We start from the raw sequence: 17,136 nt of genomic DNA, 5'->3' as shown, positions 1-17,136 counted from the left end.
TGTTGTATTCTTATGTAAATGTGTGCATGGGGAGGTGTTACTGTACTTTAATTGCTCTAACATTGTTGTGTTACGTAACTTTGTTTTCCTTTTCTTTTTTTAAACTTGATAAGGTTACGCCCCAGAAATACATGCACTGCATTCTCTCTGCAGCAGAACTTTAGCAAACTATCGATGCACACACAGGGCATCTCAATTCTCAGCTTGTGCAAACAAAACACGCATGTTTTTCGGCCTTTCTGATTCATTGATTACATGATTGGTACAATCAGTGCAGCTGCTCTCCTCTCCATACACCCGTGCGTAACCGGGGAAACAGAAAATCACTGGGTGTAAAGTGCCACATCAGCACAGCCAGCGGCAAAAAGGCACTGCTGACAACACACATCTCTCTGGAGCACTGAAGCGCATGTGAGGCAGTGACAGAGTGTGGTGGTTTCATCTTGCTTTGGCAGTTAGCACTGATAGCATATATAGACTCACAACTGGAGGACGTCTTAACTAAACCCTATACTTCATTGACTGGGATCCCCCAGGGGTCTGTACTTGGTCCTCACATTTTTCCCCCTCTACATCAAATCTCTTTGCCAAATATAGCCATTCCACAAGCTCAACATGGCCCATTTTGAGCTTGTAGATCGTCAGAATGTTCTCCTGTCATGAATGCTCAGAATAGGGTTCATGTGGTTAAATGATAAGGACTCAGTCAATGCTAGCATTGTCTGATTACAAGTGCTGGTTATCAGGTGTCGGTCTGGAATGGATCGGTCCAGCATCACCAGACAATATTGACATTGTTGACACGATAAGGTAAAAAATATTAAATACAAATTCAAGTAATTAACTCACTCAATGTTAGACCCAGGAGCTATGTACAAGACAAAAGCTTTTGTCAAAGACCAGACAAAAGTGTCAACTTTTGTCTTGTCTGTCAATTTTGAGGAAACAATACGCAGTACTTCTCAACTGGTTTGATCCAAATGATTTAGCTTTGACCATCAGACAGAATCCATTGTTGCCTGTGCACTGTCACAACACTTTGGTTGAGAAACAATGATAGTGCTTTTAGCCTTTTACTGTTCTGCACTATATGCTGATAGACGTTATGGATAGAACTACTATTGGGGGTTTCATAAATCATTTACACAATGACATTATTGATAATGTCTATAACTAAGTGGGGAATGGCAATCACAATATTGATATAATATATTGATATTTGCCCTGTTCTGCACTTTGGCACACTTAAAAAGTAGGGTATGGTATATTTTTGGTTAGAGCAAAAACAAAATTGTTAAAAGGTTAAAACACTATGTTCTAAAAGTAATCATTACTATATATAGTGTTTGTTCAGTAACCATCTCTCCAAACAGAAAATACATTTTCAGGTGGGTTGCCAAGTCAATCAGGAGAGAGAACCCATGTAACTGCTTAAAATGTGTTCCAGTTCCAATTTAGTTTACTAATGTTTTGAGTCAACACTTCCAATTTCACTTGTTTATCTGAATTATCTCACTCCTGATTGCTAAACTATAGCAATGAGTAGTATCAGAATATATAGCAGCTAGCTACAGTATATTTAACACTTATTCTAACAAAATCATATCACGTTACCCTTTAATGTACTGTGTGTGTGTGTGTGTGTGTGTGTGTGTGTGTGTGTGTGTGTGTGTGTGTGTGTGTGTGTGTGTGTGTGTGTGTGTGTGTGTGTGTGTGTGTGTGTGTGTGTGTAAACTTCATACAGTGGATGCAATCTCATACAAATGTATGTCAAATGTATGCTGCCCAACAGTACACAACCAGTCTATGCACACACCAAAGCTCAACGTATGCAAAATTATGTACTATGCACACACAAATCTAGAACTTGCCTTGTTTCAGTGGTTTGATAGACTGGTAGCATCCTTGGTGAGCCCTGAAGCTCAGCAGGTGGTGATGAGAGCACATTGACAGCCGGCGCAACAGCATGGTCATCTAGTTGTCCCACACTGTACAACTACAAACTACAGTATGAGGAGAGATGGTTGGATTAACATATCAGCTTCTTCAATAACATTAAACTGAATGGGCCTTAATTATTATCTCTTCTTCATTTATTAACACGGACAAAATGTGGATAAAATGCAACATTAACAGAGTGTCCTGGTAAAATCTCTAAACCAATGCCTTTATCAGAAAAGAAAAGTTGTTTTTCATTTTTCAAAACAAGCCCCATCTTGCTATGTGCGAAATCCTTTTAAAGCAATGAAATATAATATTCCTACTGTTCTTATTGTCCTGGGATTGTAGTCTCAGTGTGCTGTACTTTGTGTAGTGTCTTCTATTCAGTCCTTCGTGTCCATGATTGGGTCCATCATCTTTGACAGGCTTTGCAAACCCCTCCCTCCGCTGTAAGCCGCTGGCCCGCTGATGATGAAATGCTCTGGAGAGCTTGCAGCAACAGTACGACGGTGTCTCTCTAGACTAGAGTCTGCAACAAGCTTGAGATCTGTCCTTAATACAGCCACGACACCGGCGTACACGTGGAGAAATTATATGACCTTTTGCCTATCCAAAACAAAAGTGCACCGCCACCTTAGAATATACTCTATGACCGTCACCAACCAAGAAGTGCAGCCGCGGTTAGCATAGTATTAGCCTGGATAGTATAGCAGTGTTGCCAGATTTCGCAAGAGAAATAAGCGATCGGTCAGGTGACTCAGGTCTATGATAACACCCCCCCCCCCCCCCCCCCCCCCTAACAGGTCTACAAGCTCGCGATGTGATTGTGATGCGTTGTGAGCTTGTAGAACTGCTATTTTTAACAACAAAAGAACATTGGGAAGTAATATATTTTGAATGTTTTAAATATTTTAACAACACAAATCTTGTATGAGCCGTCCATAAAGGAAGCAAAAAGGGGAAAGAAGGGGGGCGGTGGGGGGATTCAGATTTTACGGGGGCCATCTGGGTCTGGCTTATTAGCCAGGCTACATAGTAACGCATTAGAGCTATGGACCACCAGGACCAGAGCTAGGGCCGCCCTAGCCCTGAAACAATGACTGCCATGATGATTATGAATACGAGAGTCATGAACCATGGGCCATGGTCCATGGTCCATGGTCCATGGCTAGGGCCGTCCTTGCTCCTTGGTACAAAATATTTTCAGATGGGGGTCCGCGGACAAATACATATGAATATGGGGGTCCTTGACATGAAAACGAATGTGGGAATCACTTGTTTAAAAAACATTTATAGGAAGAAAGCCCAAAGTAGCTTATTATAAGCAGACATGGCAACACTCTGCATCCCATAGTCCTGAAGGACAGTGCTGATTCGCTAGTTGGTTGTCAGTGGACACAACAAATAATTGGATGAGGCCATAATTTTTATTATTTTATTAAAAAACCCATTAGACAACATTTTACATTAGTTTGTATCAAGCCAGATAATACTACAATTACATTACAAAGTGTAGGCTACTTAAAATAAAAAAGTAGTAGTAGGAGTATTTTGGGAAAAAACTCATTTTGAGAAATTCATAGTCAAAGATTGCTAATCCACCCTTAATTGACAAATTAATTATCATCCGTACAAAGGAAACTAGAAAGGTGCACACACATTTAGGGCGTGTTCGGAAATAGCGCACTGAGCGCACTGTGCAATGCAAACTAATAGGAGAGTGCACTCCGGTACGGTATTTCCGAACGCGCCCTAAATGTTACTCACACCAAATCTCTTTACCCTGAAGAAGGCAGCCTAGCTAGTCTGTCCGAAACGTTGGACAGTTCTGTCTGTACATGTGTCCACAATAACATATTGGCATCAGCAGCTACGAGTGTGCGGATATACTCCTTTATTCTACAGCCTTGGTAGGCAAGGTCGCGTGCACGCATCGGATTCATGGAATGAATTCTGTACTGGCCATATATGGAGCGTGTCCTGAATGTACAGGGTTTGATGAGGTCAGATCAACATATGGAATGTCAGAACAGGAAGGACAGGTGGGAAGGTTCAACATATGGAATGTTAGAAGTTGAACAGGTCAGCTCCATATATGGAAATCTAAGGGTTTGAGGTCAGATGTAGAGTTTGTGGCCGGCTCCATATGCAGATCTAGGTGATGATCCAGTCTTCTCCATGTATACCAGGGTTAGATGAGGTCAGTGTTGTGATCTTCATATGTGGAGATGGTCATATATGGTGTGACGTGTCACGAGGCTTGACCATATATGGAGGTGTTAGGGTGACTAACTAACTGGACGGACTGGACGGACAGACGGGAGATGCAGGTTTTCATATAGTAAATGCGACCTACCGTCGCAACAAGGATTCTGCCTACACTACAGCGATGTACTATAATCAATAAGACATCTGTCCAAATAGCCTCTCCAGCCTTAGTTCCACACACAGTTCCAGTTGGGCAGGACTGATCAGTGCAAAAATATGAAAAAAGCATTCATAAAAAGTGAAAGATATTCTGTGGTGAATGATTTCCTTGGCCTACTGGCAGTGTGCACAAGACATGTGGCATTGATCGGTGTAGTGTTTGTGAGATTAGCTGTGGACCATCATCACTCCTTTGGCCTGAGATAATGACCATATTTGCTTCTGCATATGTATGATGTCATTCCAAATGACCATGATGTCACTCCACTGTAGGTTTTGCCAGTTAAACGGCAGGAAGCTATCAGAGGGCAAAACGGCAGTATGAACAGATTAGAGTAAGTGGGCGATGAACATATTATTGAAATATTGAAAATGGACAGATTTACATGGACGGATGGCCTCCTTGAAATGAATGAAACATTAGTTATCCAGCAACGTGGTGTCAAACTATATGACGGGGATGATAAGGCCAAGCTGGATGTCGGAATTGCTCTGATGAGCACTCACCGATTGATATGGAGGGACATTAAGAATCATGAATGCTGCATAGCGATACCACTGTCACAAATCAAGTTCTTTGAGGAACAAGGACCAAGAATAGGAAAGAGTGCAAAAATAGTCATCCACCTCCATTCGGCACCTGCTAACAAGGAGCCAGGTCCTTACCAGCACAGCAAGTTCTCCTACATCAAGCTGTCCTTCAAAGAACATGGGCACATTGAGTTCTACAGGAGGCTGACCGAGGAGATGACTCTGAAGAGATGGGAGCATACACCAGATACGCAGCCGATCCCCACAGCAAACGGATCCCAGGCAGGAAGGACACGTGCTGTGGGGATTGTCGGCATTGAGCGGAAGCTAGACGAGAAGAGGAAGGAAACTGACAAAAACATCTCAGAGGCCTTCGAGGACCTCAGTAAGTTAATGGTCAAGGCCAAAGAGATGGTGGAGCTGTCCAGGTCCATAGCCAATAAGATTAAAGACAAGCATGGCGACATCACTGAGGATGAGACGATCCGGTTTAAGTCCTACCTGCTGAGCATGGGCATTACCAACCCCGTAACCAGAGAAACGCACGGATCTGGAACACAGTACCATATGCAGCTGGCCAAACAACTGGGAGATATGCTACAGGCCCCTCTGGAGGAGTGTGGTGGGATGATGGCTCTGACTGAGGTGTACTGTCTTGTCAACCGGGCCAGAGGAATGGAACTTCTGTCTCCAGAAGATTTGGTTAACGCGTGCCGGATGTTTGAGTCAGTGACGCTCCCACTGAGGCTGCGCGTCTTTGACAGTGGCGTGATGGTGGTTCAGCTGCAATCTCACAGTGAAGAGGAAATGATAGCCTCAGCACGGGACAAAGTGTCAGAAAAAGGTTCACTGACGGCAGAGGAGTTTGCAAAGCTTCTGGGCCTCTCCGTTCTTCTTTCTAAAGAGCGGTTGTTGCTGGCTGAGAAGATGGGGCATCTCTGTCGAGATGATTCAGTTGAAGGTCTGAGATTTTACTCCAACCTCTTTTGAACAGCAGCACTCACAGTTGAGTGGAGCCCAAAGTTTGCATGCATGCAGTATAAAGTTGGGACCCAATCTGTAACACAATATTCCTCCAATAAAGTTGATCTTTTTCTGACCCACCTCGCAGAGCACTAATTGCGATTTGACTGGACAAACATTCATGACCCAGGACTGATCTAGTCTCATAGTATATTGAAATCACTACCTCACGTCCCCCCCCCTCCAGTACTGACGTCACACAGATATTCCCAGAATTTAAAGTACTTAAATGTAGTCTATGTTACCAGAGTACTTGGATGCCAGTCTATGATGATTGTACTATTATGCCAAATTGATGTCATAAGGGAAAGGGATAAAAGAATGGTTTAGAATCACTGAATTTGCATTTGTGGAAAATAATAAAACATTTCTTTACTTTTCCTTCTTAGAATTGAACCAAATAAAACAAGACAAGACAAATTCAGTGCTCTGAGCTCTGCAAACTTTGTCACTGAGACTAACAGTGCCCTCTCTTAGCACATTAGTGGGTCAAAGAAGCATTATGTAGCTATTGTATACATAGATGCCAATAAAAGTTTAGGGCATATTTGTGAGATAAAGAATTCACAATATATGAGATAATTCATGTGCACGGTCATCAAACCCACATGGTTATTTAATCCGAACATAATGGCAGCTGGCTACAAAACCGCTGAGCCAATGGAATACCACCAAGGTTTTCTTAAAGAAACTGTCGGCCGGATGGAAGGGAACTGGTATAATTTTGAACGACAACACTGAATATAGGTTCCATCTCTACAGCAGCTCTTCTGGGTTGTATACTGTGACATCATGTGCCTTGATTATGACGGTAACTTGCTGGATGCTTCCATCATTGCCCTGCTGGCTGCCCTGAAGAACACACAGCTTCCAGAGGTCACCTTCAACGCAGAGACGTGTATGCCCACTGTGAATTTTGAGAAAAGAAGCGGTCTGCAAATTCACAGACATCCTGTCAGCACCTGTAATATCTGGGAACCAATAATTCTATATTTCATGTTCTTGGGTGATCTTGTTTATTCAAGCCAGTGCAAGCCAGTTGTCTCCAAGGCCTGGAGTGAGGAGGACAGGAGGGTGATGGTTTGTTTACACTCCTGGAGCCTCTTCCTGTGCGAATGAGTATGACAAAGGAGTTTGTTGACGGAACAGACTGGTTGATCAAAGGACTTCGGCCACTTTGCTGGCTGGCGTGAGTCTTAATTAAACCTGTGCTGTGCTGTACTCTGAAAAGGCCTCATGTTGATTGTATGTTTTGTCTTATAATTAGACAAGTTGAGTCATAAGTAGCCTAATTATGAATCAATGAGGTATTTTCCTCAAGACGTGAAGAGAGTATTAGTTAATATTGCTTACATTCTGGCCTGTTAATGTAATTTTATCTTCTTATTATTGTCATTATTATGTTCTACCTTAGTGGAGCAGAGTTTCCTTTTAAAACATAATGTTGGCACGTCCTAAATTTACTGAAAGCGGCAACGTCTTGTTAAATGTCAGTTATTGTACTATTTTCATTTGACCATTATTATTTATTTAGGATTAGGTATTTGTCAGAAAGATGATTTGAATTACAGACAGCTGAGTTATCGAGATGTAAAGGAGATTTTTACTGTGGTTTTTAAGCTACATGTATTTTTTATATGTTGTTTCCGTGAGGGTCTCACAAAGGTCCATGAGCGGTGTGTGTCATGAAAGTGTATGTTGTTAGTGTTTATTTTTTACGTTTTAGCCTAAAATTAAAGTAACACAGAGAGAGTCTTAAAATAACATTGACGATGAAATGTAACGTAATCTAATCATTTATGACAAGCTGTAATCTTAAATGTCTGTGTTTGCAAACCATTTTTGGAGAGTTTCTGTACTGTAGTGCTGCTATTTCTGGTGTCTTGAATGTATTGTCCAGCTGCGGATCAAGGGGGTGTATGAGAATTATGGTTCCATGTTTTGGCATGACTGTCTTATGGATAGCCATGAGGGGGATATGTAATATCTGGGAACCAATAATTCTATATTTCATGTTCTTGGGTGATATTGTTTATTCAGCCAGGTCTGACTAGCTGGCTGGCTTAAAGGTATATTCAGTGATTTCACTTAATTCAAATATCACTTATTTTTTTGTTTTGTTGTGATAATCCTCCCTACTATAGAGTGTGCTGGCCATATAAGGAGTTCCTCCCTGTCCCCAGTTAACCCCTGGGGGTCAAAAAACCTTAGGTTTCGTTTTTGACTCTCTATCCTGATTGGATGAAAGGCTGGGTCCCACAGCCAAAAACGAAACCTAAGGTTTTTTGAGTGAAATCACTGAATATACCTTTAATTATGCAAGCCAGTTGTCTCCAAGGCCTGGAGTGGAGGAGGACAGGAGGGTGATGGTTTGTTTACACTCCTGGAGCTTCTTCCTGTGACTATTTGTATGACAAAGGAGTTTGTTAAAGTTAAAGTGTATGCATTTTGTGTCGACAGTACACCCTACACTCATGTAAAATAAAATGCTTAAAAGGCTAACTAGAAAACGACCACTTTGTCAGTTCAGGCGTCAGCCCTGTGTGGAGACGTCGGCCACTTTGCTGGCTGGCGTGAGCCTTAAACCTGTGCTGTGCTGTTCTCTGAAATAAACATCGGAACATCTCATCTTCTGACTCCCGTGTCTCACAAACTTCATCGAGTGCTCTCCCAGTTCTAACAGTATTTCGTATAATAGAACTAGAGTGTATGGTAGAAACCAGATACCAACACACTCCCTCTGTATGTTTGATGACTCCATTCTGTTTGTGGACCCCACAATAGATGAGGAGGTGTTGTCAACAGCTCAGCTCACCGTGGTGATGGACGAGGACGATCGTCTTTATACTCCGTCCACAAACCATGTCTGAAATCGCTGTCAGCAGAGAAGCTGCAGGAATGCATCAGCCGCTCCATGGCACGCCACAGAGTGATCCACAAACTCATCGACAAAGTCGCACAAAGCGTCAAGGCAGCTCATGAATAAAAAAAATGTCATTTTCAATCTTACATCGATCTATCTACAGTATCTATAAATGCACTAAGTCTCTGTCTGTTTGTCTGTAGGCGGCGGCCCTATGTGTAATCCACGTAACCTGAGAACCGTTCGCCACACCGATTTCAGATTCAACACACGTTCCACACCACCACAGGGGGTGCAGTGCCCCGGTGTAGAGTTGGTCGGACCCACGGTCGTCTAAAACCGCCACAAAAGGCCTCTGCCCGGGCTCCGGACAGGACCCCTGCCCAGGGTCCATATATGGAGCTGGACTGTTCTGACATCACAACACTCCATATTTGGGCATGCCTGACACAGAACTCCATAAACTGGCCTGTTCCGACATCACAACACTCCATATTTGGGCATGCCTGACACAGAACTCCATATATAGGAATAAAGGGACACAGAGACACATACAGAAATCTCAATGGGCATGAGGGACAGACAGATGGGTGGAACGGGTGCATTTCCGGTTGTCCAGAACCAGCACAAAAGCCTAATTTGGGGCATGCTTGACAAAGAACTCCATATATGGGCATAAAAGGGACACAGGGGACATACGTATAATAACTGGGGCATGGGAGATGCATTTCCGGTTGTCCAGAACCAGAACCAACAGAAAAGATTCTGCCCGGGCTCTGGACCTGATCGCCCCTATATCTCCATATATGAATCATCATCTGGCCTGTTCTGACATCACAACACGGGCACCGCTCTATTAGTTCCAACCGGAAATGCATGCCCCGTGCTCCAGTAACCCAGTTATTACTCAAAATACTTCCTTAATGCATGCCCCATGGCCCAGTTATTACTCAAAATACTACCTTAATGTCAACCAAATCCATGTTCACACCACCATGAGGAAGTTCCACAAACCACATTCAACCCAGATTCGGCTAGGGGTTAAATTAATTTCACTCCTATATGCTACAAAAATGTGGAACCAACAGCCGTTAAGAAATGTGCATCCTATAATCCTAGGCCTATATGATGATTTTTCTTTTCATTATTTTTTTTGCATAAAAGTGTATATTAGCCTACAAAATGTGTAGGCTATGTCTTTAAATGTTCTGGTGAATTGAAATTGGAGGACCCATATGTAAACAAGTATTAGTGCTTTTTCTGGTTTTATTTAGCAGATTTTGTATTGACTTGTACTTTCGTTTGAACTGTACCCATTGTCCATTCTATCCTCCAGTTGACAGAAAACTGGAGGAAGGGTAAACATGCTTTTGCTGTCATCTAGTGGAAACTTTCCAGAATTGCTCATGGGGAAACCTTTGACCCTACAGGTTAGTCTGTCTTGATCATTGTTTTAACTTTAGTTACTTTGTGTCCTCTGAGCATAGAGTTTTAATGGCAGGAACTGGAATGGGAACAGACAGGACTGTCAACAACACCAAGGACAAGCAGGTTAGTCTCTGTGTGTCTGACATGCTCTTCCTTGATGAAAAAAAAATAAACCCAGGTAAAACATGTGAGTAATATCTGCCACCAAGAGAAGCATCCATATTGGACACTGACCTGTGCACTGAATTACCTACTGTGGTAATGTGGAAGAAACATACTTACATTTTTTTAACACCTTTCTTAATATTGCTAAATCCACATACACTGGTATTATCGGCAAGTATAGGTCCATAAGGAAGAACAAAGAAAAAGTCCAAGTTACAGGTCTGAGAGGTCTGAGACCAGCTGGATGACACCACACACACTCGTGTGAAGTGAGCGGTGTCTTTTATCACGACGATGATGTATTGACCCATATTACGTCACAGGGTGGAATTAATGCAGACACACAAAGCCACACGTTGGAGCTGTTAGCACCGCTCAACAAGAGGGGGGGGGATTCATTAATGGACTTTGAACATGTTACTAGATGCCTCTGACCAGTGTAAATCCACACCCAAGTTGCCATGGGAAAGGGATTTAGGGATTACAATATCAGATGGTGACTGGGCTAGAATTCTTAGGAATGGAAGGAAAATGTCAAGAGAACTACGTACAAGGTTGATTCAATTCAAAATTATAAATAGAATATATTGGACACCATCGAGACTGTTTAGGGTCGGCTTGACTGATGGTCCTGAATGCTGGAGGTGTCAGGATAGAGACAGTACACTTGTACACATGCTTTGGGGCTGTTCCAAAAATCAGGAATATTGGACCGCTATACATGAAAGACTGGAGAGAATAGCGGGCCTACACATTCCTTTTTTACCCAGTCTGTTCATTCTGGGGGATCCTGCCACATTGAGGCACGTTGCTCCTCCATTAGCTGAATGGATACAAACGGCCATCATGTCAGGTAGGAGGCTGTTGGTCAAGGACTGGAAGGCCCCATCTGCACCTGCACCGTCCCTTTGGGACGCCTCGATGGGACTATTGGCCGCTTACGAGCGACTGTCATACAGGCTGCTCAATAGACTGGACGACTATGACTCAAAATGGGGCTTTTACCATATGCATGTATCAGGACTCTAGTTTCTAGCTCTGAGTGAGCTCTGAACGGGCTGCAACGTTGGAAAAATATATTGAAGAAATATATCTGGAATTGGGGCTGGGGTGGACTGCGGGATATTTCTGTGCATCTGTAGTATTGTATTGTTTTATTTTGTTATGTGTTTATGTTTTGTTTTTTGTGCATCTGTAGTATTGTATTGTTTTGTGTATTTCTTTGGTTGTGTCTTGTCAATGTTTTATACATAAAATAAATAAAGTACAAATCATTAAAAAAATTAATGGACTTTGAATACTAGTACAGAGTATATCAGACAATCAATTCCAACCATCAATTCTGCAAGGGTTTGCAGCACAAGTACAGGTGAGGTTGCACTGTGTTGCAAGGGTTGGGTTTGCATTCAAGGACAAGTTCCAGCAATATCTTGAGGGATTTTTGAGGGAGCATGAATTAGAGAAAATAAAAAGTCCATAGACTTGGCTGCCAGTTCCCGTTCCTGACGACCTTTGCGTGCCTCTCTCTCCCTCATTACTGTCCATCTTCACATAAGAAAGACAAAAACAAATCTTATATAAATAAATAAATGCGCAATAGCAAAACAGCCATGCGTGAAGCAGATGAATATATTAATATAAACAGCTTCCAGCCAATCAACGCTAGCAGCACAAGCAGAGGATGGGAGTCATTGTCACGGCCAGGCAGAGACTATGTTTTCACCATCTGTCCGTCTGTGTGTCAGTCCGTGTGTCCGTCTGTCAGTCTGTCTGTCTTTGAGCAGCTAATCTCTGGCACCGTTGGAGCGGTCGGCATGAAACTGAGCATGCATACTGAGCATGCACATTATCTCTAATCATGTGACGATTCCATTGGCTAAGATTGGCTTCGACAGTTGTGCAAGTTGTGCTTCTACTATATTTTCACTTGCGTGTTAGTTTCCATGTCATCCATGTGCAGTGAGTGCGTAGTTGCGTACATTACAAGATATGCTTCCATCTTGGTTCAGAACCTCATAATGATCCGTTCATAGGGTAAATAACCTTTGTGCCAGATCTATAACTCTCTCTCAATTTTTCTCCCAAAGGCTCTTGCGATGCGAATTGTAAATGGCCAATTCTTTTTCATAGTGTACTTGTAGGCAAAAACAGCAATGAGAGAAGCAATAAACAAGGAAGACGATGTACGCAAAGAGATAAGCCACCATGAGTGGCACCATGGAGTTTCTTCATCATCAGGGTCTGGTACATCTGGCACAGCGGTGAGTATGCATGATGGAGGAGCAGGGTGGAATTTTCCATCACTGTGACATGTTAATGAACTCATACCACTGATTATGAAATCGTTTTCACATCTATATGTCACAACATCTCCGAAATTATAAACGTCTTTTACCGGACGTTTATTGGCATTTGGGACAATAGCTGGAGGGGTACAGTTTACCTCTTCACATACCGGAAGTCTGTTCGTCCAGCCATCGACTCCACACGTAGTTTCATTAGTGCCCACCAAATTGTAACCAAGATGGCAGGATAATACAGCCTTGTCACCAAACAGAGTGCCGCTGATATAATGTATTGTTCCACTTATCAGATGTCCAAGGGAACCGCATTCTTTCCTCTTGCAGATCAACGTCACAATTGTCCATGTGCCATCTGATGTACAGGTACTTATTCCGCTGCCTCCCTTCATAACATAGCCTGTAATACAGTCAAACTTAATTTCAGAATTGTAGGGGAATGTTGTATTTCCAACGTAATTATCACTTAAAGTCATGTTCATTGGTGCTGTAGGTTGGGGACAGGTTATGGTATTGGGGTCCTTGCATATTGGAAGTGGAGGAGACCACTCACTATTCATTTCACATTTCACCTCAGATGAGCCGATCATAACGAGTGAATCATTATTGCAACTCAACTGCAGAACTTCCCCATATGAATAATGGGGATTGAGACTATCTGGAGGTTTATCCGACCCGCTAACAGCCACATTGCTGTCCGGAAGAGGCCCTGAGCAACTGACCATTATACATGTTGGAGGATCTGGGTGGAATGTCGCATCATCTTCACATTTTAATGAACTTGTTCCATTGAGTGTGAATGTCTCAGTCTTACATGAGTATGTGACGACATCTCCATGGTCATACACATGCTTTAATGGAGTGTAATTGGCATTTGCAATTTCTCGCGGTGGGTTACATTTCACTTTGGGTTCATGTGAAAACATCATTTTTCCAAGGTTGTCAGCACTCAAAATTGTGTTAGGTTGGGGACAGTCTTGAGATTGTGTGTTGCCTTCAAGGCCAAGGCTGGTTATTACACACAAGTACAATAGGACACGTACAATGGTCATGGTGGCATATAATTGAACTCAAGTGTTCAAGTCTCTGGATATTTATGTTTTTATACTGCTGTGTCAATTGGCATCACTGAATGGGGATGTCTGTAGCACTAGTATCTCCACCCTGTAAGCATAGTCTCAACATGTGTCTATGTGTCTTTCCTGCTGTCTCTCCCTCTAGCACTATCTCCACCCTAGGCTATATAGTCTAAACGTCCGTCTTCCCTGCTGTCTCTCCTGAAGGTTATAGTATCAGTGTCTGGCTTCTAATGGTTGTCTCTGTGTCTTTCCTTCTGTCTCTCCATCTAGCATATATCCTCAATGTCCGTCTTTCTCTATCAATTAACTCTCAAGTCATAGATATTCTGTCCATGTTATATAGAGCTCTGGTCTGACGTTACACACAAACAAAAGTGGTTGCCATGCATGCATAACTACACCGATTTGCACAAGCGTTTTCTCCCTTTTTTTTCAGGGTTAGACATTCACTTCGGGGCACTATCTGTCTCCAACAATTCTACAACGTTAAATGTGGAATACATAAAAGCAACACTAATTTAATGGAATATACACATGTAATTATAGCCAGTCCAAGTCAATCCTATCACTTGCCTGCAATCTGCTATGCCCCATGCTGAGGTCACTGTTGTTCCATCAAATCCTGAACCAGTTGGTTTGGTTTCCATCCATGTTCATTATCATGATCTATTCTAGACTGTGTTGGGTGTATAACAAAGATTTGGTCCGCTCTCCCTTCACATATGTATGACTGTGCCATTGATTCTCTCCCTGGTTCTCTCCTACCATTGATTGATTGATTGATTGATATGTTTATTTCACAGTATGCCGAATGGGTACATTTCAAACGGAGGCACAAGTCAATACAAAAACTGTTACTTTGTGGACATACCATGATAAACTTTAATCCTTTGCAACTAGTAGACTTTATAATCTGTCACCATGGAGAAGTACATGGCAGTGTATTAAGTACTCTTTAGCGGCATCTTTCTCTTCTGTAGGTGTTGGGGTGTGCGAAGAAGGATTGCATTGACAAAACACTGTAAACATAAAGTATCCTCTGCCATTAATAGGTGGGCCTCAGAGTCAATCACTTAAATGTAACATACCAATTATTAATCTGATTGGCTGTAGCTGTGTGTACAGCACTATGCAGCATGCCATGCTTTTAATTTGAACTGGAAAACAAACTATTGGGTTTCATATCATGCACCCATTTGCAATTGTAGTACTTTTATTAAATAAGTTATACGCTTTTTCTAGTCAATGATGTTGATTTAGGGCTAAAGCTAACCAGCAACCTATAGTATTTTCTGTGTAACAATTATTTGTATAATTGAAATGAGCTACGAAGTCACAAGTATAATTTTATCTATCTTTTTATTGCAGGTAATTTAGCAGAGAGTACTCCTGACTGAGTCAATCAAAAAAGCTATACAAATAACAGACATAATACAAATAGATACAATAGTCTATCTGTCAAAGTAGAAGGCCATTCCCAGAGTAACTGTTTTAACTATAGTGCTATAATAGATGTTTCAGGATAACTACATCTTTGTAGAGATTCATGGTACACTGAATCAAAGTTCAGCAGAGTGGTTTGTAATGGAATACAGTAAATATGGAATGGGAATTATAACTTTGAGTGTGACATTATATCATATGTCAGATAGTCAGATTGTTATAATTTAGATCAAACAAGTTTAAAGGTGTTTACTCTTTGAAAATAACAAAATTATCCTGAAACTGCCTTTTCTCCCCCTCACAGTCCGTTTCTTACATAGTAGATCCACTTTGTTGTCAATGCACCAATAAGGTAATTTGTCACAATCATAGCAGCTGTGACCAGTTCAAAAACCAGAATGAAAAAGTAACTAACTAACTAACTTTTGGGTATTGAGCAGAACAGAAGAATCAAATTAAAATGTAACTAAAAAACATAATTAGTGATAATATCTGCCACCATCTTTAAGAGATAATCATCCCTATTGTCCTGCAATATGTTTAAAATCAAACAAATCCAGATTACTGATCCAGCACAAATAAAACTATTGTTAAAATGATCATGGCACCAAAATCCATCAACAATAAAAAACATTTCAGATTATATTTAAAAACAGCACATTTTATATCACAATCATCCTAATGAAAAGAATAATTTCCACCCAAACATTGAACTCATGCATTAAATAACTGATTCCATCACCATTTACAGTAATAGCACAGCTTCTTAGATTATCTCCTTTAAGAGTAACATCTTGTTTTTACGACCTGTAAACAATGCAGTTCAGTTAGTCATGGTCAAGTCAAGCCAGGCTTCTAACTCATTCATTCTACGTTACTTAAATCTGTGTAAATGCATGAATTCCTTCTTTTATCATTAGCTGTTTTATCTCCAGTTTTTCAACACACATTCGTCATTAGAGCTGTACATCACCTTCAAACTCTGCCATCCTGCATTTCTACCCTGCTTTCTCTAACTGTCCTAATGGTGCCCTTATTTGGAAATTGTTATCGGCAGCTATAAGTGCTCTGAAGGACTGAAGGACTGACTGGTGTGTGTTGCACCTCTGTGAACTGGGGAGGATTCATTGAAGAGACAAAAGGTGCTACTATAAGGGCACGGTGGCACAGTTGGTAGTGCTGTCGCTTCACAGCTAGAAGGTCCTGGGTTCGATTCCCGCTCGGGGCGCTGTGGGTGCTGGCGGCGTGTTTCCTCCTCCGCGTCATCAGTGCCCATACCCGAAAGCGGGGTTGGCGAACGGGCCTTTCTGTGTGGAGTTTGCATGTTCTCCCCGTGTCCCCTAGGGTAGATACCCTCACAAAAACATGCAGTAATCCTGGTCTCTAAACTGCCTCCCCCTGGCCAGCCGGGGCGCCTGATGGAGGGGAAAGGAACTGGTTGGAATAACGTGTTCCTTCCACGCGCTACGTCCAACCAGGGAAACTCCCCCCTGTCAGGTGTAAAGGAGCAACTTGGACACTCAAGCATGAAGGAAGCATGAGTTAAGTCCGTTGCTCTCCCCAGGTTGGCGGAGGATGTGTAGAGCCCAGGATCACATTAGATGATTGACACAGGGGTGAAAAATGGGTTACAAAATCGTGGGATAAAAAATATATTTAAAAAAAAAAAGGTGCTACTATTGCATAATGTGGATCAAAGTATAGTGTCAGTTCTATTAGTGATAAAACCATTTTGTGATTTAGCAATAGTGTCCTTCATAGATTTGACGGTAGTCAACTGCTGGGCTTTGCATGTGCAATCCTCCTCAGACAGGAGTGGTTGCAGGATCCGGAACCTCTCGACCTCTCTCACCAGCCTTTGGCTGGGTGTCCTCAGGTCCAACTCCATCTAGTCTTCCTCCAGTCTGACAACAATGTGAAATTGATATGAACAAGT

The 17,136-nt window shown here is 42.0% G+C and overlaps 1 protein-coding gene across 1 annotated transcript; it reads left to right on the top strand.

Annotated features, from left to right (window-relative positions):
* Window positions 1–4,740: 4,740 nt before the first annotated feature.
* On the top strand, window positions 4,741–5,889 carry LOC310874465 (vacuolar protein-sorting-associated protein 36-like; the record flags this gene model as incomplete). Its single annotated transcript, XM_083787276.1, has 1 exon — window positions 4,741–5,889. One exon carries the CDS (start codon window positions 4,741–4,743, stop codon window positions 5,887–5,889), a length of 1,149 nt encoding a protein of 382 aa, XP_083643402.1.
* Between the last annotated feature and the right edge of the window lie 11,247 nt (window positions 5,890–17,136).

This window comes from Protomyctophum parallelum (genome assembly GCF_964188405.1).
Source record: "Protomyctophum parallelum genome assembly, chromosome: 17".
NCBI classification, from domain to species: domain Eukaryota; kingdom Metazoa; phylum Chordata; class Actinopteri; order Myctophiformes; family Myctophidae; genus Protomyctophum; species Protomyctophum parallelum.
The sequence above is the reverse complement of the archived record's forward strand: the minus strand, read 5'-3'. Positions and strand labels throughout refer to the sequence as shown.